Source organism: Pelobates fuscus, chromosome 8 (genome assembly GCF_036172605.1).
Source record: "Pelobates fuscus isolate aPelFus1 chromosome 8, aPelFus1.pri, whole genome shotgun sequence".
NCBI lineage: Eukaryota > Metazoa > Chordata > Amphibia > Anura > Pelobatidae > Pelobates > Pelobates fuscus.
This window is the reverse complement of record NC_086324.1, coordinates 176,973,395-177,000,536: the sequence shown is the minus strand read 5'-3', so window position 1 is coordinate 177,000,536 and position 27,142 is coordinate 176,973,395. Positions and strand designations below refer to the sequence as shown.

At 42.1% G+C, this 27,142-nt stretch overlaps 1 protein-coding gene across 1 annotated transcript; it reads left to right on the top strand.

The window, feature by feature from the left end:
• The first annotated feature begins 214 nt into the window (after positions 1-214).
• Positions 215-26,928, top strand: LOC134571063 (3-oxoacyl-[acyl-carrier-protein] reductase FabG-like). Its single transcript, XM_063429109.1, has 8 exons — positions 215-252; positions 3,978-4,148; positions 5,538-5,716; positions 7,298-7,391; positions 23,635-23,704; positions 23,971-24,007; positions 26,081-26,144; positions 26,679-26,928. The coding sequence occupies exons 1-8, from the start codon at positions 232-234 to the stop codon at positions 26,835-26,837; spliced, it is 795 nt and encodes a 264-aa protein (XP_063285179.1). The 5' UTR covers positions 215-231; the 3' UTR covers positions 26,838-26,928.
• Positions 26,929-27,142: the final 214 nt, after the last annotated feature.

Here is a 27,142-nt window from a genome sequence, read left to right as displayed (position 1 = left end):
TATAACACAAAGCTATCTCTCACTCTGTCCCTCTCAGTATAACACACACAGCTATCTCTCACTCTGTCCCTCTCAGTATAACACACACAGCTATCTCTCACTCTGTCCCTCTCAGTATAACACACAGCTATCCCTCAGTAAGAGAGTTAGTGAGTTAGTGTGTTCACTGTACAAATTGTAAATAAAGTTGCAAAAAAAAAAAAACTGGACAAAGTCCTTCCCAAGCTAGAAATGGCAGAAAGTGGAGATCAGGTAATCAGTAACATTGTATCCAGTGATTCCATAGCTCAAATAGAGTGCACGCACAATGTTATTATTTTTATTATTGTTCTAATCAGTAACATTGTATCCAGTGATTCCATAGCTCAAATAGAGTGCACGCACATTGTTATTATTATTATTATTATTATTATTATTATTCTAATCAGTAACATTGTATCCAGTGATTCCATATCTCACATAGAGTGCACGCACATTGTTATTATTATTATTATTATTATTATTATTATTATTATTATCAGTAACATTGTATCCAATGATTCCATAGCTCACATAGAGAGCGCGCACATTGTTATTATTATTATTATTATTATTATTATCAGTAACATTGTATCCAGTTTTTCCATAGCTCACATAGAGAGCGCGCACATTGTTATTATTATTATTATTATTATTCTAATCAGTCACATTGTATCCAGTGTTTCCATAGCTCACATAGAGAGCACGCACATTGTTATTATTATTATTATTATTATTATTATTATTTTATTCCAATCAGTAACATTGTATCCAGTGTTTCCATAGTTCACATAGAGAGTGCACGCACAATGATAATAATAATAATAATAATAATAATAATAATAATAATAATAATAACATTGTGCGTGCACTCTCTATGTGAGCTATGGAAACACTGGATACAATGTTACTGATTAGAATAATAATATAATAATAATAATAATAATAATAATAATGTGCATGCACTCTATGTGAGCTATGGAAACACTGGATACAATGTTACTGATTATAATAATAATATAATAATAATAATATTATTATTTTATTCTAATCAGTAACATTGTATCCAGTGTTTCCATATCTCACATAGAGAGTGCACGCACAATGTTACTATTATTATTTTTACTATTATTATACTTGTTACGACACTCACCTCCAGGTAGATGAAGCCGCCGTTTAGTGAATAATCCCCTTCTCCAGAAATGCAGTTTTAATCCACTCCCGAACGGAGCATACGAACGCGGCAACTCCCGATCAGCAATTCAGTTGAACTCCTTCCACAGCTAGAAATAACGAAAAGTACTGTCCCAATAATAAATCCCTTCACAAACAAGACCAAGCTCCGTCTTGAAGGTCAAACAGGAATGTGTTTAATGGAGGCTACCTGCCCGGTATTTATGCGGGTCTCCACAAGGTGGACACTCCCCTAGGGGACCTACTGGGAGACTGTAAAACATATTGGACAGTAGCCAATCGCAGTGGCTTCAACATAAGCCCTTCCCATCTTACCCATAAATCCTTCTTCTCTATCCCGGAGATAATTAGGAAGAAACCTAATTATCTCCCAGGATAGAGACAATCGCCATTTTAAAATACAATAAGAAAAATACAGTAAAATACATAACTGAAGTAATACCGAATGAATATGGTTCGTGTAACGTATCCCCAAATAGCCTGGATCTGAGTGCATATTTCTACCGAATAGCGCTCAGATCCGATGTACCTAGTTCAATCACCATGGAGTCAAAGTCTTTCACAAGTCCTTCGGTATACGAATGACTCCATGCGACGGCTATCTGGGTAAAGTCCATACAAAAGTTAGAATCTCCCGAACTGACCGGTGTTCGTACGCCTCGACGAAATAGAAGGCGGGCGGCGACTTCCAGCGGTGTTCAGTAGATAAAGTGTCAGTTTTTAGTTCCATAGGATTTGCCCTGAACACCGCTGATTCTCCTCGTGTCCCAAAATGGCCGCCGCCTCGTGGTCGGTATACGAACGACGACCCCCCTTACGAATGAAATGGAGAGGTGTCTGCGGTTAACCGCAACGTTCTAATTGGGGCCATTAGGTTAACCAGCAGCACACTCCTCTCCTGGGTTGCCGTTTGTTCGGTAGTTTCAATCAGTATTCCAGCATCATACGAACAGGGGCATACGGACAGGAAATCCAGCGAAATTAAGGCAGACGAACCAGCAATATAAGTCTACACAGATGGATCTGTCACAATACTAATCAGTAATATTGTATCCAGGGTTTCCATAGCTCACATAGAGAGCGCACACACAATGTTGTTATTATTATTATTATTATTATTATTATTATTATTATACTAATCAGTAACATTGTATCCAGTGTTTCCATAGCTCATAGAGAGCGCGCACATTGTTATTATTATTATTATTAATATTATTATTATTTTATTCTAATCAGTAACATTGTATCCAGTGTTTCCATAGCTCACATAGAGAGTGCACGCACAATGTTATTATTATTATTATTATTATTATTATTATTATTATTATCAGTAACATTGTATCCAGTGTTTCCATAGCTCACATAGAGAGCGCACGCACATTGTTATTATTATTATTATTATTGTTCTAATCAGTCACATTGTATCCAGTGTTTCCATAGCTCACAGAGAGTGCACGCACATTGTTATTATTATTATTATTATTATTATTATTATTGTTCTAATCAGTAACATTGTATCCAGTGTTTCCATAGCTCACATAGAGAGCGCACGCACATTGTTATTATTATGTGACTCTAATGGGTATTCCATATGCTATCTATAGGTATGTATGGCGAGTTTCCCATCTGGACGGTTATTGGGAGTGGGATACCTTTGATCCCTATCGGGAACCTTAAGTTATGAGAGATAGGGTATCTTGGTGATAAGCCTGGAGATATGTTGGGGAGGTGGGCTATTTTCTTCCACACATTTATCGTGGCATCAATAGTGTGGTGAGGAGGTGTAGGATAGTCCATGGAGCTCGTGTAAGTCCATGGTAGGGCTTCCAAGGGGGTATGTGATATTGCCTGTTCTATGGTGACCCACCTTTTGGTAGGAGGTTGACATGACCACTCTATTATTGTTGCCAAGTGTATAGCGTAATAATAGTGGAGAACGTCTGGTAGTCCCACTCCCCCTCGTTGTTTGGGTTGTGTGAGTATATGGTAGGCAATACGGGGTCTTTTTCCAGCCCATATGTATCTAGTAAAGATCGTTTTAATAGTGTTGAAAAAGACAGATAGCAGGGCCGGATCTCCACAGGCCTGTCCAAATGATTTTGCGGACCTTATACGGCCCGCGGACTGGACTTTCCCCACCCCTCCTCTATATGGACACTCTGAGTGACCTCGAATTCAATGTCCGTGTCTCCGAAGATGACCACCCGATCTTTATCTCTTTCCCCAATTTACACCCTGTCTTTCCTTCGTGTATCTTGAATGCCATCAAATTTACTTTAAATTAAAGGGACACTCCTCTGCCCAAAATACAAAATAAATAAATCACTGTTTAGAAGATAAATGATAAATGAAGACATGCATGCATTTAATTACGTACTCTTTCATTGGAGTTATATCTAAAAATGCTTACAAAACCTGCAGTTCTACTGTCTGCAGCCTTTGCAAACCCTCCCCTTCCAACCCCTGCCAATACTTTCTGTGTCTGTCCAATCACAGACTCCCAATGCAGCTCAATGAGAAGTCTTTGCAAGGCAGATGCTCTGGTCAATTTCTGCCTCTTGAGTTTATCTCTACTGAGCTAATCAAACCAGGATGTAACCAGACCGGGTGTTTGGAAGTGCAACAAGGTAAATTTTTTAAAGTGTCTATTGAAATCTGCATTTTTTGTAAAATACTAATCTTTTATAATATCTAGAAGTGGAACTGGTATTGAGAATGCCATACAAATGTCACTAATTAATATGAAGTGATTTCTCTCGTTTCAGATTGTTTCTCTGAGGGGTAAAGTGTGTTTAGTGACGGGAGCCAGCTCAGGGATTGGAGCCGGAACTGCACTGCTATTTGCACGTCTAGGGGCCCGTCTGGCCCTAAATGGGAGGAATGAGGAAAAGCTGAAGGAAACGGCAAATGCCTGTGAGCAGCTCAGCGATCAGAAGGTTTGACGCCTAAACTCTCCTTCTGTCCTGAATCTTTGACTTAATAATAATAATAAGCTGTGGCCTAATAATAATAATAATAATAATATTAATCTGTGACTTAATAATAATAAAATAATAATAATAATAATAATAATCAGTGACTCAATAATATTAATAATAATAATAATAATAATAATCTGTGAGTTAATAATACAAACATAGTAATCAGTGACTCCATAATATTAATAATAATATGAATATGTGACTTAATAATAATAAAAATAATAATAATAATAATAATAATCAGTGACTCAATAATATTAATAATAATAATAAAAATAATAATAATAATAATAATAATAATCAGTGACTCAATAATATTAATCTGTGACTTAATAATAATAATATTAATCTCTGACTTAATAATACTAATAATAATAATAAGCTGTGGCCTAATAATAATAATAATATTAATCTGTGACTTAATACTAATAAAATAATAATAATAATATGTGAGTTAATAATACAAACATAATAATCAGTGACTCCATAATATTAATAATAATATGAATATGTGACTTAATAATAATAATAATAATAATAATAATAACAATAATAATAATAATCATAATCATAAGTGACTTAATCATAATAATACTAATATTAATATGTGAATTAATAATAATAAGTGACTTAATAATAATATTAATAATAATATTAATCTGTGACTTAATAATAAAAATAATAATCAGTGACTCCATAATATTAATAATAATATTAATATGTGACTTAATAATAATAATAGTAATATAATATGAATTATTATTAGTATTAATAATAATCTGTAAAATAATAATAATAATAATAATAATAATAATAATAATAATAAGTGACGTAATAATAGTATCATTCATGGGTTTATAAAATTGAGGTCTTATGGAAATTAATTTACTTTATTGAAGGATCATTTCAGGCTTTTGTTTCCTGTGATAAAGGATGAACAGTGTACGTTTCTCTGAATAATAGTTGTGGTTTATAAGTCTCCTGAATATGAATGTAAATTGTTGGGGGCTAGTAAAAGGCACTGTGAGAGAGGTAAGGTGGGTTCACGTTACAGCCACGTACACTGTAAAAGCATTGTTGGGTAACTGTAAAGCAAAGCCACAAGACTGTTAGACACAGTAACTCTGTATTCAAAGGTGAGGATCCTGCATACACAGCAACCCATGCCCCATCTACCATTTACCCTTGAGGTTCTTAGCACCCTGTTCCAGTATTTAGGTGCTTTAGACGAGGGTGCAGAACAGGTATTACAGCGAGATGTTTTATATAGAATTAGAGACCCGTTCGGGTTATAAATAGAATAAATTGCTCCTGACACATTCATTCTCCTTGTCGACCACACAGCCCTTGCTGGTCTCTGGAGATCTGGTTGATGAAACTGTGGTACGCCGTGTGGTGGAGGAGACCGTTGCATACTTTGGGCAGTTGGACGTGCTGGTGAACAGTGGTGGAATCTTAACCATGGGTACAATAGAAAACACAACCCTGGATGACTTTGACCGAGTGATGAATATCAACGTAAGGTGAGATATCAACCCAATCTGGAAAATTAATGAAATGCTATAAAAATAAAAAATTAAGATAAAACGAAAATAGCAAAAAGGTTAAAGGGTGCTCTGTGCATCATAACTACACCATTTATTCTACTGGTTATGGGGCAAGGACACTGCTGTCCCATTGCCAGAACAGTCCTTTTCTGGATTAATCAATACATCTCTGCATAAACCCAATCCCTCTCAGTTTACAGTCCGAGTCCCAGAATGGCGACTTATGACCTGCTTTTAGTGTACTATCCACAGGTAAGGTAAGTTCCAGTAGGTGATATTATGTGTAGACCTACCTAGCCCTGATAACCAACACAACACACAGAGCTTAGACACTCTTTAAGCTGATTTTATGGGACTTTCTGTTTTCAGCCTATTTATTCCTTTCAAATATTTTTTATTGAAATTGTTTTTTTTACTATATAAAAAGAATAATTAACAAAATGATGCAATGAATGTATAACACGAGATACGATAAGTGAACATATAGTAAGACAGGATGCAACTGGCTTAATAAGAACACATATAGTATTGGGAATATTTATATATCGTTCCATGTTGTATCCTAGAGCAAAGTAACTCGTTCCATGAACTGAAAAGGCAATAAGTGCATTGTACAAGAAACATCAAAAATGTAACCTAGGGGGGAGGGGAGGAATGTCCATCGTATGTCACATGTCATTGCTCCAATAATGAAAGCCATCATTAGAACTGGTAGTTATGGTCTCGGTGTGTCATAATAAATATGAGAAACAGTGAATGCAGACATGTGAAGTCGTCTGTCATTCCTTCAATCAAAGAGGTGGTTGCTTTAGTTTTAGAAAATAAAGAATATGAGTTAGCCATCCGACAACCTTTGAAATTGCTGGAACCTCTTGGGTATTACTGGGATGAATGGGAAAACGAAGTAAAAAGGGGACATTTGATTTAACTCCATGGGTTATTTGTAAAGAGCCCCTTACTTAATCCAATATATTCGTTGGTCTACCCATTCCACGATTGTCCCCATTCGACTTTGGTTCCTCTTTTTATTTGTTCACACTTTTATCACTTTCAATGTATAAAAAATAGGAGCAAAGTGATAATAATAAATGCTCCTCGCCTGTCAGAGTGGCGATTTTCAGAGAGAGATAACCACAGTCTTAATTTGTCTTTTAAGGAATAAAAAAGTCTTTCAAATTATAAATATGTCTTTTTTTCCTACTAATATTACACATTTGTCTTATTCTATGAATGTAATTGTAAAATTATCAGAAAACAGGAGGCAAAACTGGGGGAGAAATGTCAAATGATGACAATATTGATCGTTTCAGTGCATTGCAGAACGTGACCGTTTAATAAATAAGAAAATTACACATGTGCCCAAAAATATTACAAATATGAAAATGTTTCTATCTAGTCCCGTTTTATTCCGTTTCCTACAGAGAATATTTTATAAAGTCTGCATTATGTCTCCAGGATCTGTAGGATCTGACGCTGTGCTAAACCTGTGTGTAATATGTTTTTCTGACTATAATACAGAGAGGATACAATGCTCCTTGTTTCTTGCCTGTATTACAGAGCGATGTTCTATCTCACTCACTTGGCTGTGCCACATCTTATCCAGACCAAGGGCAGCATTGTCAACGTATCTAGCGTCAACGGACAGAGGTCGGTAAGTACACATTTATTAGGACGCCTGTTATGAATGATTGGATGGATTTGTGAAGTGAATGATGGGCTGGTGCGTTCATTTTCAGATGAAAGTGAATGTGAAGAAATTAGCCTGTTATTTCGGTACTTTGACATATTTTCAGTTTGGTAGTTGAAACTACTGAACACTGACCAGCCCCCTGTCCCATTAACTTCAAAGAGAACGGTGACTTAAGTGCTCTCCTTCGTATAGTCGAACGCGCACGTGCTGGTGAAAACGGCGGCCCTTTTGTTCGCAAGGAAGGAGGCAGCGGGACTTGGTCCTCGAGTGTATGGAACTAAAATCGGACACTCGACTTCCCGAACACCGGTCAAACTTTGCGAACACCTGCTTCCTTTCCCCTACCAGCTGCTCGAGAGTTTTGTTCCCATGAACTAAGGGAACAAACACTACTATGAGCCAGGGTGTACTGTTCGTTGATTTGTTTCCAAACTGTCCGAAAAAGACCGACCGCACAATCCAAACTCATGGAACTATTTCTGGGCAAGAGCCTTGTGTGCGGTCGGTCAAACTAACACCTCCATGAAACTCCTAAACCCCTGAACTGATCTGGGTGATTTTTGGATATAAAAACATACAAAAATTGGGTAAAATGGCGCTAAACGATATGCAATTACAAGATAAAACAATAAATCTCAGTGTGTCTAAAAAACAAACCAGTGTTTTAGTCACTCTTAAAACACTTACATGTACAAAATTGGATAAAAGAAGAGGAGGTTTTGCGCACACGATGGATGAGTAATAATATAATCTGGCACATAAACAGCTATCATAGGGCAATATATTAAAACCAGTATATAGTATAAAAAGTAACTTGGAGCACTCACACTTTAGAGAGCCATATAAGTTGGCTCTCTACTGTAAAGGCATGTAGAATACTTCCAGAACGATGCTGTATAAAAGCTGGTCCCCCAGGAACGGATATCAAATTTCGTCTGGTTGAAATTAGGAACCAAAATAAACTTAATAGTAAAATACTTAATTGGAAATAAAAGCTGAACAAGCACAACGCATTTCGACCACTCTCTTGGTCTTCCTCAGGTGCAATAATGATATGTATCAGTAACTTGCTTATATATCTAATACAAAATTACAAAATTCCGAACACATGTATAAAAATACAAAACCCACCTCTCAATACCATATATGGGAGTTCTGGTTTTCCCTCCCAATATGGAGTCCTTTTCCCATATAGTCTGTAGAAGTCGACCTTCTTATGATGGCCGTGCTATCCAGATGTTTACTGACGGTCACGTAACTTCCGGTATTCAGGCCGATACGTCATTTCTGTTTTACGTCATCTGAAAGCGTAATTTCCGTTTTTCGGCACTAGTGTAAAATACTTCCGGTATCATGTTAAAAAGACATCATTTCCAGTTCTCATCATCAACAGGGAGTGCAGAATTATTAGGCAAGTTGTATTTTTGAGGATTAATTTTATTATTGAACAACAACCATATTCTCAATGAACCCAAAAAAATAAAAAAAAATATTCAGCTTTGATTAATATCAAAGCTGAATATTTTTGGAAGTAGTTTTTAGTTTGTTTTTAGTTATAGCTATTTTAGGGGGATATCTGTGTGTGCAGGTGACTATTACTGTGCATAATTATTAGGCAATTTAACAAAAAACAAATATATACCCATTTCAATTATTTATTTTTACCAGTGAAACCAATATAACATCTCAACATTCACAAATATACATTTCTGACATTCAAAAACATAACAAAAACAAATCAGTGACCAATATAGCCACCTTTCTTTGCAAGGACACTCAAAAGCCTGCCATCCATGGATTCTGTCAGTGTTTTGATCTGTTCACCATCAACATTGCGTGCAGCAGCAACCACAGCCTCCCAGACACTGTTCAGAGAGGTGTACTGTTTTCCCTCCTTGTAAATCTCACATTTGATGATGGACCACAGGTTCTCAATGGGGTTCAGATCAGGTGAACAAGGAGGCCATGTCATTAGATTTTCTTCTTTTATACCCTTTCTTGCCAGCCACGCTGTGGAGTACTTGGACGCGTGTGATGGAGCATTGTCCTGCATGAAAATCATGTTTTTCTTGAAGGATGCAGACTTCTTCCTGTACCACTGCTTGAAGAAGGTGTCTTCCAGAAACTGGGAGTTGAGCTTGACTCCATCCTCAACCCGAAAAGGCCCCACAAGCTCATCTTTGATGATACCAGCCCAAACCAGTACTCCACCTCCACCTTGCTGGCGTCTGAGTCGGACTGGAGCTCTCTGCCCTTTACCAATCCATCCATCTGGCCCATCAAGACTCACTCTCATTTCATCAGTCCATAAAACCTAAGAAAAATCAGTCTTGAGATATTTCTTGGCCCAGTCTTGACGTTTCAGCTTGTGTGTCTTGTTCAGTGGTGGTCGTCTTTCAGCCTTTCTTACCTTGGCCATGTCTCTGAGTATTGCACACCTTGTGCTTTCGGGCACTCCAGTGATGTTGCAGCTCTGAAATATGGCCAAACTGGTGGCAAGTGGCATCTTGGCAGCTGCACGCTTGACTTTTCTCAGTTCATGGGCAGTTATTTTGCGCCTTGGTTTCTCCACACGCTTCTTGCGACCCTGTTGACTATTTTGAATGAAACGCTTGATTGTTCGATGATCACGCTTCAGAAGCTTTGCAATTTTAAGAGTGCTGCATCCCTCTGCAAGATATCTCACTATTTTTTACTTTTCTGAGCCTGTCAAGTCCTTCTTTTGACCCATTTTGCCAAAGGAAAGGAGGTTGCCTAATAATTATGCACACCTGATATGGGGTGTTGATGTCATTAGACCACACCCCTTCTCATTACAGAGATGCACATCACCTAATATGCTTAATTGGTAGTAGGCTTTCGAGCCTATACAGCTTGGAGTAAGACAACATGCATAAAGAGGATGATGTGGTCAAAATACTCATTTGCCTAATAATTCTGCACGCAGTGTAAATGACGGGTGGGATGATTGTTCTTTCTTGCAATACAATTGGCTGTTTGTATTAAATTCATAAAAAAGTCAAAATATTGCTCAAATGAACACCAAAAAAAAAGGAGAAAAAAACTAAGAGATAAATAAAATGTTTTAGTAAATAAAAACATAATTTAATACCTAAAACTTATTCTAAATATATAAATATATATTAAAATTTGCTTCAAATTCCTGGCACCTCTAAAAATAAATTTCGGCCTATCTCCCAGAAATTCTTTAATATCGTGCTCTTGTTGGAGAATATGCCAATTTTTATTGATAGTCTTTTTAAGAAAACCTGTATTGCTTGAATAATTAAAAATAAAGGGAATTTGGTTTGATTTTAATGTCTCCTTTTTTTCTTTATATTTAAGCAAATCAGGTCTTATAGTGTCATTAACAGTTTTTAAACTATTTACAAGTTCATCCTCTTTATAACCTTTTTGTAAAAATTGTTTTTTTTCAGAAATTCCGATTGTTCGTTAAAATCTGTTTGTTCTGTGCAATTACGCTTCAACCGTAAAAATTGACCTTTTGGTATATCCCGTAGCCAAGGATCATGATGACAACTTTTTGTATCAATAAAACTGTTAATATGAACTTGTTTAAAAAAAATTCTAGTTTTGACCTGATTATTAGAGAAAAAAATATTAAGATCTAAAAAAATCTATTGAGGTAGAATTAATATATTTAGTTAATTTAATCCCCCAATCATTGAGATTAAGATAATTAAAATCAGTCTCTGTTCCTTTCCATACCATAAAAACATCATCTATAACCTTTTATAAGGGACCAAGTTTGCCCCAAATTCATGTCCTTGGTATACAAAAGTCCTCTCCCAAAATGACATGAATAAATTAGCGTAACTTGGGGCAAACTTGGTCCCCATAGCTGTGCCGCGAATTTGAAGATAAAAATCATTTTGAAACATAAAAAAAAAAATCAGAGTAAATTTTAATAATAAAACTTACCTCCGTTCCAGCGCTGAGCTCCCTGCTAGGCCACGCCCCCTTTTCGTCAAACTGACGAAATCGCAGGGCTCAATAGGACGCTTCTCCCTGAGAAGCATCATCGCGATGTGGTGCGCATGCGCGGTTTCGCGCTGCACCAATCGCATTCTTCATAGAGCGGCATTGAATGCCTCCCTATGAAGAAACTCAGCGCTCAACCGCGCATGTGCGCGGAATGTGCGTTCGCGAGCTGAGCTGTCTGACCATCCATTCCCATCATCCATCCATTCCCATCATCCATATCCATACCCATCATCCATCCATATCATCCATATCCATCCCCATCATCCATCCATTCCCATCATCCATCCATATCCATCCCCATCAGCCATATCCATCCATCCACTCCCATCATCCATCCATCCCTATCATCCATCCATCCCTATCATCCATCCATCCATCCTCTCCCACTCACCCTCAGTCACCCACCCACACTCACTAAATAAGTTTACTTACAGTTTGAATCCTCCTCTTTGGTCTTCAGCCTTTTCAGACCTGTCAGCTGAAGCCACTCCCACGCAGTGCTGACACAGGATACAAAGCGCGTTCACAGTCTGAAGTATTCGCCCATGCGTGAATACGTCAGACGTGAGGCCTTTTTAGCCTCTGAACTCGGAAGTCCCTCTGGTGGCCGTCTGATTGACTGCAACAAGAGGTGTTCCAAGCTTCCAATGTAAACACTGCATTTTCTCAGAAAATACAGTGCTTACAAGAAAAAGGCTCCGGGTAGCTGTAGCACTCACCTGAACAACCTCATTAAGCTGAAGTTGTTCAGGTGACTACAGTGTCCCTTTAAGGAGATTTCACTAAACGATGATATACATATTGTTATAACCAGCAGATAAGTTTAACCATTGCTGCTATTTACTAATCACGTATAATAATTACTACCGCCATCATGTAGGGAAAATCAATTCCAACTGCCATTCATTTTTCTCTGAAGATTAATTGATCCTGGAAACCGATTAATATATAAGAGGACTTTATTATTGAAAATACTTTTTCTTGCAAACAAGTTCTTTGCATTCTGCTTTCTTTTTTCATTAATGCAATTCTGGAAGAAAGAGACTATTTGTTTTGAACTGATTCTATAAGAGATAATAAAACCTCCTTCGAAATTACATTGGAAGTCCTCCTTATTCTTAATACTGCGGTTGTTTTCCACAATTCTCGGTATAAAGATAATTGATTCATAACATAAACAGAATGTTACAAAAAGCGACATAATAATGGCACTGACTAAGCAATGATACACATTGTGCCGAGTTTACTATATACATATTTACAATCCGATTTGTGTTTTTGATCTCATTTTGTAAATTAATTAATTGTACAGTTTGAATATTTATTTGTGGATTGGAATTCTCGTTTTTGGGAACTCCCTTTTTATCCCTTTTATAAATGTTTGTTTTAATTTTATACAAATATTAAGAAAAACTATTTGAAAGGAATGTTTCACATGTTGGTGACATCTTTCTTCAGAGATAATGAAATTCCAATTTCTCCTTTATCACAATGTTACACACATTCACTGCATTAACCATGTATTCGCCTCAATTTAGGATTTTCAAATAATTTAAGATTTTTAGATAAACTTTTAAAATATATATATTTTAAAAAATTAAAAGATCAAAAAAAGTTATAATAGAAAAAAATAAGTATATTAAAGTAAAAAATGGAAATATTTACATATTTTTTCAAATATTAACTCATGTGAAAGGTTATACAAAAATATAAAATCACGGCCATGGTGCCATCATTAACAAAGCTCTAAGAGCAGAACTACCAAGTCTGAATAGCTGAAACCTAACAGATTGGAGGTACTTTTTTTCCACTTGGGCTCAGAATTTACAATTATGTAATAAATTCTCTGTTAAGCCAATACATTCATAGGCGTGTGCACGGGGTGTGCCGGGTGTGCCTGGGCACACCTTAATTCCCGTGGACCGCACTATGTGCCTCCCTTCGTGGTCCGGTGAGGGAGATCTAAGTCAGTGAGGGAGGCAGGAGAGGACCTGGGGACTGGCAACGCTCAGATCTCGCGAGAGTGAACTCTAGCCCAGCAGGCTGCGGGGGGATATCAGGGAGGGGGGATATCAGCTAAACGGTCCCCCCACCCCACACAATACACACATACAGCACCTTTACACACACATACAGCACCCTTACACACATACAGCACCCTTACAGCACCCTTACACACACAGCACCCTTACACACACATCACCCTTACATACACAGCACCCTTACACACACAGCACCCTTACACATACACATACACATACACACTAACCTTACACATACACACTAACATCACACACACATACATCACCCTTACACACATACAGCACCCTTACACACAAAGCACCCTTACACACACAGCACCCTTACATACACAGCGCCCTTACACATACACACTAACATCACACACACATACATCACCCTTACACACATACAGCACCCTTACACACATACAGCACCCTTACATACACAGCGCCCTTACACATACACACTAACATCACACACACATACATCACCCTTACACACATACAGCACCCTTACACACAAAGCACCCTTACACACACAGCACCCTTACATACACAGCGCCCTTACACATACACACTAACATCACACACACATACATCACCCTTACACACATACAGCACCCTTACACACAAAGCACCCTTACACACACAGCACCCTTACATACACAGCGCCCTTACACATACACACTAACATCACACACACATACATCACCCTTACACACATACAGCACCCTTACACACATACAGCACCCTTACATACACAGCGCCCTTACACATACACACTAACATCACACACACATACATCACCCTTACACACATACAGCACCCTTACACACAAAGCACCCTTACACACACAGCACCCTTACATACACAGCGCCCTTACACATACACACTAACATCACACACACATACATCACCCTTACACACATACAGCACCCTTACACACAAAGCACCCTTACATACACAGCACCCTTACACACACAGTACCCTTACACACACAGTACCCTTACACATACACACTAATATCACACACACATACAGCGCCCTCACACACACACAGCACCTTCACACACACACACACAGCACCTTCACACACACATAGCGCCCGCACACACATACAGCACCCTCACACAACAGTGTGTGTGTGTGGTGTGTATATATATATATATGTGTGTGTTTGTGCTTTAGGGTGCACACACTTATACAATAGGCTGCGCACACCCATAGGATAATTACAAGGACCCTCTACAGTTATCACAAACAAGCCATCTTTGCTGCAGGTAATGTTTTAACACATAAAAGGGATATTCTGTAGCCAATTATTCTGTTTTGCTATTTTGTTTTATTTTGTTAAACAGAGCTGATATAAAATCTTTGTTTTATTTTCAGTTTGGTTTTTTTTGCCTCACAGGGTATTTTCCTTGGCTTTTTGCACCCTTAATGTGGGTAATATGATAATGATTCCTTTTGATTAGTTTTATTACCAGTGCAAGTATAGTTTCATCGTCCTTGGTAGGAAATAGGAGCAACACAGGTTGACTGTTTCTATGCCTTAAGCTGAATATTCAATTCCACTATATAAACCTTCCATGTGCTAATTTCAGCTGTCCGTGGTGTCAGTCCCAGCAGTTTAATAACTAACCCTTGGCAAGCAACGTTCATGCTAACTCTCTATCTTACTGATAGTTGAAGATTCTAGTCACTGTGTCCCATGATGACCCCATGGTGTTCAGCAATGACAGTCACACTGTGTCCAGTCCCATGGTATCCAGCACTGACAGTCACACTGCGTCCGGTCCCATGGTATCCAGCAATGACAGTCACACTGTGTCCGGTCCCATGGGGCAATGACAGTCACACTATGTCCGGTCCCATGGTATCCAGCAATGACAGTCACACTGTGTCCGGTCCCATGGTATCCAGCACTGACAGTCACACTGCGTCCGGTCCCATGGTATCCAGCAATGACAGTCACACTGTGTCCGGTCCCATGGGGCAATGACAGTCACACTATGTCTGGTCCCATGGTATCCAGCAATGACAGTCACACTGTGTCCGGTCCCATGGTATCCAGCAATGACAGTTGTAACGGATCCACTGGCACCCCGACTGGTTACCTCCGTTAATGGATGCTCCTAGCGCTTCCAGAGGACTCCAAGCACTCCACCAGACACCATAAGCACCGCAGGCTGCAGCTATCTCCCTTCAGAATGAAGCAGGAACAAGCTCTTACAAGAGCTCAGTGATTATAGCAAGGGAATATGCCTAGCATAGCAATCCCTTATAGCAGATTCCCCCAATAAGAGACAGGACTCAAGTTGAGGGTAAAAATAGAACTCTCTGGCTGCTAGCTTGCAGCCCTTTTTATTAGGTGCTCCCATGAAGGGGAGGGACACACACAGTAACGTACATTAACCAATCACACAATAGTTACATCCCACACATAGCCCTCCCCTCTACCTGTAAACTAATTATCTGTACACACAGTAAAATACAATTATCATAGGCAGGGAAAATACAGTTTTTACACAACATTCATAACTCCCAAAATATACATCACATTCGCATAAAAATACATATTCACAATCAATCCATTCAGGGGAACAACATACTCAAAAATCATACGAATTGGACCAGGAGTTCAAAAGTTAGTACAAATGTGCATTTGACCTTCTGGAAGCATGGTTTTACAGGGCCTTCTATCCTGGAGACAATGGGGGGAAGTAATCCAATTATCCAGGACTAGAGGCAGACTCCATTAACCACATGGTTGCAAAACTACATAAAACACTTTAAAATACATAAAGTCACATTTTACACATAACACACAGACATTTCACATATCCCCAGATAGCTCAGGTCTGAGTGCACATTATTAGGTGAATGGCACTCAGACCAACCGAATACAGTTTAATCGCCATGGAGCCAAAGTCTTTAATCACACGAATAGGCTCCATGGCATAGCTATCTGGGTTACCACAGCTCACACAGGGCAAGTACCAAATGACCCCACTGTATTTAAAGGGCCAGAATGAGTGACATACACTCTGGTATGGCCGAATACTGTTTTTAAAGGGCCCAATCTCCCAGGGCCATAGTCCAAAGGCAGCAGGCGGGCAGCCAGGCTTCTCCAATGCAATGTGGCGAGATTGCTCTCGTCACATCTCTCCCCTTTTCCAAACAGACTAACAGGGTATCTGACCTCTTGCCGGTCAGTGCCCTTGTTAGTCCAGCAGCCCACCCACAAAACAGAAACAGCAATACAGCCCACCCACAATAACTGGTTACTACACCTGGGTAGAGGAGAAATTTGTCCATGTTCAGGTGCCTCACCATGGCTGTGTGGGGGACTGGTAGGCTGCCTTGGTGGGTTGCTGAGTGGGCAGAGACCAGCGGTACTCTGCCCTGATGCCAGCACTACCACGGAAGTAGTCTGGTTGAAGCCTGGTTGCTGGAGACCGACTGTCTCCCCTTTAGCTGCACTGCTCTGCTGCTGGAGACCGACTGTCTCCCCTTTGGCTAAACAGCCCTGTCGTGGGGGGGCAGGACCGACCATCCCTACCCCCTGTGTGGTAAGTGCAGAGACCACGGTCCCATCTGCACCGGTGGGGGGCTTACAGTCTCCCCCTGGTACATTAAGCTGCCGCTGGGGATAGGGGGTAACAGGCTCCTCTCCCAATAGAACACTCTGCCGCTGGGGAAAGGAGACTGGGCTCTCTATTCCCTGCACATTACGGATCCGCCGCTGGGGAGAGGTGGTAGCAAGCTCCTCTCCCATACATACTTTCCGCCTTTGTGGAGGGAGACCGACTGTCTCTCCTCCCAATACAGTGTCCTGCTGCTGGGGAAAGGAGACTGGGCTCTCTATTCCCTGCTGGACACTCTGCCGCTGGGGAGAGGAGACTGGGCTCTCTATTCCCTGCACATTATGGATCCGCCGCTGGGGAGAGGTGGTAGCAAGCTCCTCTCCCATACATACTTTCCGCCTTTGTGGAGGGAGACCGACTGTCTCTCCTCCCAATACGGTGTCCTGCTGCTGGGGGGGGAGGTCGATGCTCTCCACTTTCTGTAACTCCAGCTCTAGTTGGGGATCTGGGCCGGGTGCCCAGCATCCCTGTAGGGCCGGTGGAGAAACCTCGGTCCCATCTCCACCGGCCACTTCGGTTTCTTCCTCGTCCCACTCTACCTGTGGCTGTAGTTTCTCCCAACGTGCCCACTGGCCTTCCCTCAACGCCCTGTGTTGTAGGTTCCGGGTCACCATGTCCCACACGAACCGCACGTATTTCTCCTCTGGATTGGGTCCGTAAAACTTCAGGTGCAACCCTACCATCGTGCCAAACTCTAGTACGGAGTAGCTATACGCCATGCTTGCTGTAGCCACTGCTGGTTCCATTATGTTGCTGAAGATAGGGACGCTGCACAACTCCACACGTTACCGGTGTCTCTGAGCTGCTTCTCCTCGCACTAGGACGCCTGCCATCCCACCGCTTGCCACCAATGTTACGGACCGTTTCAGCATAAAAGGGGAAAAATCCGTTTAGGCTATAATCCCCTTTTCACAAAAAGGCACAGCTACTGTAAAAGCACCAAAACTCACGAATTCGGATATAAATGAATGCACCAAACTCCCGAACTGCATACCAGGGAATAAGGTAGCACTCCAGCTGGAACCTCACGAATAGCTGCTAGCAGACGAACAGGAAAAGCAGACATCAGCTTACACTCCTAGCAGTCAATCTCCAGCAGCATACAGTGAATCCCCCCAAGAACGAGACAAGGCTCCGTGTTGAAGGTCAAGCAGTGGTCTGTTTATTCAGGGCTACCTGCCCCTGTATTTATGCAGGTCTCCCACCTGGTGGACACTCCCCTAGGGGACCAGATGGAAGACTGTAACAGCAGACAGACATGTATCACTTTCGTACACACAGCCACAATACTTTCCCACCATGTATCTTGGTTTCCTCCTCCCTGCCCTGGAGATAATTAATGAAGTAATTCAATTATCTCCTAGGACAAAGGCCAGACTCCATTATGCACATGGTGACACAGAAACAGACTATCACTTTAAAATACATACAGACACATTTTATACATAAAACACAGACATGTAACATATCCCCAGATAGCTCAGGTCTGGGTGCACATTATTAGGTGAATGGCACCCAGATCACACAAATACATTTTAATTGCCATGGAGCTAAAGTCTTTAATTATACGAACAGGCTCCATGGCAGGCTATCTGGGTTACTACAGTTCACATAAAACATAAACTACCGAATTTCCCTGCATTCACCAAATCCATACGAATTAGAACCAGGGGCTGGAGGTTCAGCGGTGCCTGCACGGAAAAGTGTCCGATTATGGTGCATGAAAGCCGGGCAGAAAAGTGCTGGCTGCCCGGGGGGCTACAGAACAGCGCCACCTAGCGGCCGCTAAGTGTAACAGCGGCCACACAGTTAACAAGCAATTAAGCTGCGGTTAACCGCAGCTTCAGGGAGGTAAATGGAGGGCACTCTCCAGCTTCTGGGTGGCCAATTAACAACGCCGGCCGGCTTCCCACGGCTCTGGGGAGGTTGGTGAACGGCTGTTTGTTCGGTAGATGAACTGCTGTGGAGAAAGGGAGAAATAAATCCCTCTGCACAGTAAAATTAACCCTTTAGCTGCCGGTCCATAATCCAAAGGCAGCAGGCGGGCAACCAGGCTCCTCCAATACAATGTGGCGAGATTGGTTTCGTCACAACAGTCACACTGTGTCCGGTCCCATGATGTCGAGCAATGACAGTCACACTGTGTCCGGTCCCTTCTATCCAGCACTGACAGTCACACTGTGTCTGGTCCAATGACGTCGAGCAATGACAGTCACACTGTGTCTGGTCCCATGATGTCGAGCAATGACAGTCACACTGTGTCCAGTCCCTTCTATCCAGCACTGACAGTCACCCTGTGTCTGGTCCCATGACTTCGAGCAATGACAGTCACACTGTGTCTGGTCCCATGACGTCGAGCAATGACAGTCACACTGTGTCTGGTCCCATGACGTCCAGCAATGACAGTCACACTGTGTCCGGTCCCATGGTATCCAGTAATGACAGTCACACTGTGTCTGGTCCCATGACGTCCAGCAATGACAGTCACACTGTGTCCTGTCCCATGACGTCGAGCAATGACAGTCACACTGTGTCCGGTCCCATGACATCCAGCAATGACAGTCACACTGTGTCCGCTCCCATGACGCCCAGTAATGACAGTCACACTGTGTCTGGTCCCATGACGTTGAGCAATGACAGTCACACTGTGTCTGGTCCCATGACGTCCAGCAATAACAGTCACACTGTGTCTGGTCCCATGACCTTGAGCAATAACAGTCACACTGTGTCTGGTCCCATGACCTTGAGCAATGACAGTCACACTGTGTCTGGTCCCATGGTATCCAGCAATGACAGTCACACTGTGTCTGGTCCCATGGTATCCAGCAATGACAGTCACACTGTGTCCGGTCCCATGGCGTCCAGCAATGACAGTCACACTGTGTCTGGTCCCATGACGTCCAGCACTGACATTCACACTGTGTCTGGTCCCATGGTATCCAGCAATGACAGTCACACTGTGTCCAGTCCCATGGTATCCAGCAATGACAGTCACACTGTGTCTGGTCCCATGGCACCCAGCAATGACAGTCACACTGTGTCTGGTCCCATGGTATCCAGCAATGACAGTCACACTGTGTCCGGTCCCATGGTATCCAGCAATGACAGTCACACTGTGTCAGGTCCCATGGTATCCAGCACTGACAGTCACACTGTGTCTGGTCCCATGACGTCGAGCAATGACAGTCACACTGTGTCTGGTCCCATGACATCCAGCAATGACAGTTACACTGTGTCCGGTCCCATGACGCCCAGTAATGACAGTCACACTGTGTCTGGTCCCATGACGTTGAGCAATGACAGTCACACTGTGTCTGGTCCCATGACCTTGAGCAATGACAGTCACACTGTGTCTGGTCCCATGACGTTGAGCAATGACAGTCACACTGTGTCTGGTCCCATGGTACCCAGCAATGACAGTCACACTGTGTCTGGACTCTGGTCCCATGGTATCCAGCAATGACAGTCACACTGTGTCCGGTCCCATGGCGTCCATCAATGACAGTCACACTCTGTGTCTGCAGGGCCGGTGCTTCCTATAAGGCGAACTAGGCAGCCGCCTAGGGCGCCATATAGGAGGGGGCGCCCTGCGCCCCCATCGCCGGCCCTTTAAATGTTGCAGCCGCCTGAGCGCTCTACAGAGAGCACTCAGGCGCCTGCCGCACTGCCTCACCTCCCCTGTAGCGTGGCCGAGCTCCTCTCCGGTCTGCGACCCGGCCGGACTGACAGAAAGTGCACACTCAGGTACAGGAAACTGAAACTCCTGTACCGCGGACCGGAGAGGAGCTCGGCCACGCTACAGGAAGGGGAGGAGAGGTTAGGAGGAGAGGGAAGGTGGGGGAGTAATTAGGAAACAAAGGAGGGGGGAGTAAGAAGAATACAAGGGAGGGGGGAGTAAGAAGAAGACAAGTGGAGGGGGGAAGTAAGAAGAAGACAAGTGGAGGGGGCTAAGAAGGGGGGAGGGGGAGTATGAAGAGGGGTGGGGGGAGTAAGAAGAAGAGGGGTGGGGGGAGTAAGAAGAAGGGGGGGAGTAAGAAGAAGAGGGGAGGGGGGAGTAAGAAGAAGAGGGGGGGGAGTAAGAAGAAAGGGGGAAAGGGGAGTAAGAAGAAGACAAGTGGAGGGGAGTAGTAAGAAGAAGAGGGGAGGGGGGAGTAAGAAGAAGAGGGGAGGGGGGAGTAAGAAGAAGATGGCAGGGGGGAGTAAGAAGAAAGGGGGAGGGGGGAGTAAGAATAAAGGGGGGTAAGAAGAAGAGGGGAGGGGGGGAGTAAGAAGAACACAGGGACGGGGAGTAAGAAGAACACAGGGAGGGGGGTGAGGTGAGAAGAACACAGGGAGTGAGAAGAACACAGGGAGTGAGAAGAACACAGGTAGAGGGGGTGAGGATAAGTGGAGATGAGGAGAAGGGGAGGTGAGGAAAACACAGGGAGGGTGGGTGGGTGTGAGAAGAGACCCCCAGGGGAGGGTGGGGGGAGAGGAGAGACTACTAAGGGGCAGGGGAGAGCTCTAAGGGACAGAAGGGAGAGCTCTTTCACACTACACGCACACACACACAATGCATCCCTATACATACACAGAAACACACAATGCATCCCTTACACACACATGCAAACACACACACACACACACACACTGCTTCTCTTACATACACACAGAAACATTGCATTTCTTACACACACTCAATGCACACACTTACAGACACACACCTTGCATCCCTTATGCATACGAGCAGATTCACACAATGGATCCCTTACACACAACCACAAACACACACTGCTTCCACTACACACAAACACACTGCATCACCTACAAAAACTGGTATGCCTATACACTACATTCCATAAGCACACACATTAGATCCTCTACAATAACACATAAAACATCCCCTACACGCTACACTCCCTGTGAGCGAATTTAATGGGTGGAACATATAGGTGGACTTATGGGTGGGCCTTATGGGAATACTCACCATCAGGCCCAGGGGCCCAGACCTTGAGCTGCTTCCTGTTCTCCCAGAACATTGATTTTTGTGACCGCAGTTACAAACAGCCTCCAGAGATCCGGTTCTACACCAGACCAGTGGGGCGAAACTGCAGCCAGTGCCCATCACCATCTTCATCTGGTTGTAAGTAGGCAATCTAGTATATTATTAGTGACACTAATCTCTAATTAACCTCACATTAAAGGGACACTATAGTCCCCAGAACCACTGCAGCTTAATGAAGTGGTTCCGGTGTCTATAGCGTGTCCCTGCAGGCTTTTTAATGTAAACACAGTGTGCAGCACTGGCGTTAGTTCATATGGCAGATTGTGGGCATTGTGATGTCACATGGGGGGCGGCAAATTTTTCTTTTGCCTAGGGCGGCAAAAATCCTTGCACCGGCCCTGTGTGTCTGGTCCCATGACGTCCAGCACTGACAGTCACACTGTGTCTGGTCCCATGGTATCCAGCAATGACAGTCACACTGTGTCCGGTCCCATGGTATCCAGCAATGACAGTCACACTGTGTCCGGTCCCATGGTATCCAGCAATGACAGTCACACTGTGTCCGGTCCCATGGTATCCAGCAATGACAGTCACACTGTGTCTGGTCCCATGACGTCGAGCACTGACAGTCACACTGTGTCTGGTCCCATGACGTCCAGCAATGACAGTCACACTGTGTCCGGTCCCATGGTATCCAGCAATGACAGTCACACTGTGTCTGGTCCCATGACATCCAGCAATGACAGTCACACTGTGTCTGGTCCCATAATGTTGAGCAACGACAGTCACACTGTGTCTGGTCCCATGACGTCCAGCAATGACAGTCACACTGTGTCTGGTCCCATGACCTTGAGCAATGACAGTCACACTGTGTCTGGTCCCATGACGTTGAGCAATGACAGTCACACTGTGTCTGGTCCCATGGTATCCAGCAATGACAGTCACACTGTGTCCGGTCCCATGGCGTCCAGCAATGACAGTCACACTGTGTCCGGTCCCATGACGTCCAGCACTGACAGTCACACTGTGTCTGGTCCCATGGTATCCAGCAATGACAGTCACACTGTGTCCGGTCCCATGGTATCCAGCAACGACAGTCACACTGTGTCCGGTCCCATGGCGTCCAGCAATGACAGTCACACTGTGTCCGGTCCCATGACGTCCAGCACTGACAGTCACACTGTGTCTGGTCCCATGGTATCCAGCAATGACAGTCACACTGTGTCTGGTCCCATGGCACCCAGCACTGACAGTCACACTGTGTCCGGTCCCATGACGTCCAGCACTGACAGTCACACTGTGTCCGGTCCCATGGTATCCAGCACTGACAGTCACACTGTGTCCGGTCCCATGGTATCCAGCAATGACAGTCACACTATGTCCGGTCCCATGATGTCGAGCAATGACAGTCACACTGTGTCTGGTCCCATGACGTCGAGCAATGACAGTCACACTGTGTCTGGTCCCATGACGTCCAGCAATGACAGTCACACTGTGTATAACATCCCATCTTCAGCTAAAAACAATCTCTACTTTCTCTCTTTCAGTTTCCTGGAGTCATGGCCTATTGTATGTCCAAATCTGCTGTGGATCAGATGACCAGATGTGCAGCGCTGGGTAACATCGCTTATTAGCCAATATTTCTCTAATTTCTAAAGATCTGTCATCATCGAGAAATTTTTTTATGGCTTCATCATGGGTTTTCCAATATACCTATCACTGTATCTGAGAATATAGCGTGCTCTATAGTGGGGTATAATGTATTATATATATTAATATTCTGTATACAGCGTTCTTTATAGTGTATTATATATATTAATATTCTGTATACAGCGTGCTTTATAGTGTATTATATATCATTGAGTTGTGTTTCTTATTGTTAGAGTTGGCCAGTAAGCAGGTTCGAGTTAATGCTGTTTGGTAAGTGTTTTTCCATTACTTTAGTTTTCTTATAGAATGTAAACCAGTTAACTTTCCTTACAATACATTACTGATATGTATCAAGCTTGCTATCTGTATATTGTATAAATAGATACTTTGTATCTGTGTGGGCAGAGGGCAATGCCATCCATTACTGATATGTATCAAGCTTGCTATCTGTATATCGATAGATACTTTGTATCTGTATGGGCAGAGGGCAATACCATCCATTACTGATATGTATCAAGCTTGCTATCTGTATATCAATAGACACTTTGTATCTGTATGGGACAGGGCAATACCATCCATTACTGATATGTATCAAGCTTGCTATCTGTATATTGTATAAATAGATACTTTGTATCTGTATGGGCAGAGGGCAATACCATCCATTACTGATATGTATCAAGCTTGCTATCTGTATATCGATAGACACTTTGTATCTGTGTGGGCAGAGGGCAATGCCATCCATTACTGATATGTATCAAGCTTGCTATCTGTATATCGATAGACACTTTGTATCTGTATGGGAGAGGGCAATACCATCCATTACTGATATGTATCAAGCTTGCTATCTGTATATCGATAGACACTTTGTATCTGTGTGGGCAGAGGGCAATGCCATCCATTACTGATATGTATCAAGCTTGCTATCTGTATATCGATAGACACTTTGTATCTGTATGGGAGAGGGCAATACCATCCATTACTGATATGTATCAAGCTTGCTATCTGTATATCGATAGATACTTTGTGTCTGTGTGGGCAGAGGGCAATGCCATCCATTACTGATATGTATCAAGCTTGCTATCTGTATATCGATAGACACTTTGTATCTGTGTGGGCAGAGGGCAATGCCATCCATTACTGATATGTATCAAGCTTGCTATCTGTATATCGTATAAATAGATACTTCGATCTGTGTGGGCAGAGGATAATACCATCCATTACTGATATGTATCAAGCTTGCTATCTGTATATCGATAGACACTTTGTATCTGTATGGGCAGAGGGCAATACCATCCATTACTGATATGTATCAAGCTTGCTATCTGTATATCGATAGACACTTTGTATCTGTATGGGAGAGGGCAATACCATCCATTACTGATATGTATCAAGCTTGCTATCTGTATATCGATAGACACTTTGTATCTGTGTGGGCAGAGGGCAATGCCATCCATTACTGATATGTATCAAGCTTGCTATCTGTATATCGTATAAATAGATACTTCGATCTGTGTGGGCAGAGGATAATACCATCCATTACTGATATGTATCAAGCTTGCTATCTGTATATCGATAGACACTTTGTATCTGTGTGGGCAGAGGGCAATACCATCCATTACTGATATGTATCAAGCTTGCTATCTGTATATCGATAGATACTTTGTATCTGTATGGGAGAGGGCAATACCATACTATTTGTTTGTGACTACAACTTTGTAACAACTGAGAATTTGATTTGTTTGCTTGTTTAAACGATAGTGGATCCATTTTTGATTTACCGCAGCTATATTTAATATTTTCACATCTTTATTATTTTTGTAGAGTAAATCTTTTTGTACTATTCTTGTGAATATTAACACATTTCACATTTTATGTTTTGATTATTCAATAAAGTAGATTTCGATTTTAGTTCTTCCTTTTGAAGCATTTCCCACCCTTGCGACGCCCCCCCCTATTTTAGGGCGAATGCTTTCAGTGCTTACAGTGCAAGTGACAGAGTGCTTGTGTTTCCCAGTGCTGCTGGTTAACTGTAGGACACGTGTTAACAAACATTTCAGTTGAACTACCCTGTGTCAATGTTTGTAGACTGATAAAGACTAGTTCATCTGAAACGTTCCAGAAAGCGAGTAGCACCTTGTTGCACGAGTATCCTGCTGTGCTTGTTTGGTGCTATTTTGGTTGATTTTTTAAATCTTTTATTATTTTTTCCCCTCTCCATGTTTACTTGATTTATTTCTGAACTGCATTATAGATCCAGGTTTTCTTTCTTTCCCCTTACCGGTGATTTCGGGTTAGAATGTCTGAATTGAGTGCTTTATATCAGGTCACTGTGTTTCCTTTTAGCCCCGGGGTGATTATAACGGATGTCCATCGCAGAGCAGGTCTAAACGACGAGCAATACGCACAGGTACTATCTTTACTCATCATATATTCCTGACTTCTGCAATGAGCCGTACTTTGAGTATATGTCACTTTATTACATTGTACAATCGTAGCTCTACAGAAAGAGTGGACACTGTTTGTAAAGTAGATTCAATCTCCTGATTGATATCTGTTCAGGGATCGACTTTCTCTTTGTACATAAGGAAATATTCTCTGTCTGCGGTCAATCTATCAGGGAGAGGGGGCAAATCGATTATTCTGGGATCCTGTGTAATGCCTGCTTTTGTAAATTCCTACACTATTCTGCATCTGAATGCCCCTTATATTAAACAACAACAATCGACATCTGTACTTCATTTACATTTTTTTCTTATTTATAAATAAAAGTCTGTTTTGTGAATTGACGATTTCCCCCATTTTATTTGCTGTGCATATAGTTGTTAAAATACATTTTACAGGCTGATTGTGATTGCTGTGGCCACTGTAATGTTATAGATAGAGATCGCGCACTATGCTCTTTCCTCCAACTAATTCTTTGTTTAACCCTTTTCTTTACCAGTTCCTACAGCGCACCCAGCACACGCACGCCCTGGGACGCCCAGGAACTGTGGATGAAGTTGCCCGCATGATTGCATTCCTTGCTTCAGACGCTGCCTCCTTCATTACAGGGGTAACTGTCCCCGTGGATGGAGGGCGCCATGCAATGTGTCCACGCTGATTTACAATGCTGACTGAAAGCTACACTAGACTGCCGGCTATCCTTTATACAATCATTAATAAGAACCATGTAGATTGGTGGCACGTAGAATGGTGGCTCGTAGAATGGTGGCTCGTAGTATGGTGGCATGTAGAATGGTGATCAGTGACGGAGAGCAGAACTATGTCAGAGATCCTTTTGAAGGATTTATGAATACGTATAATAAAATTGTAAAGTTTTTTCTTATGGTGGTAATATTCTTATATCAATGTCTATATCATGAACATCTCAAATAACTAAGGTGATCAAGCAGCATGACTGCAATG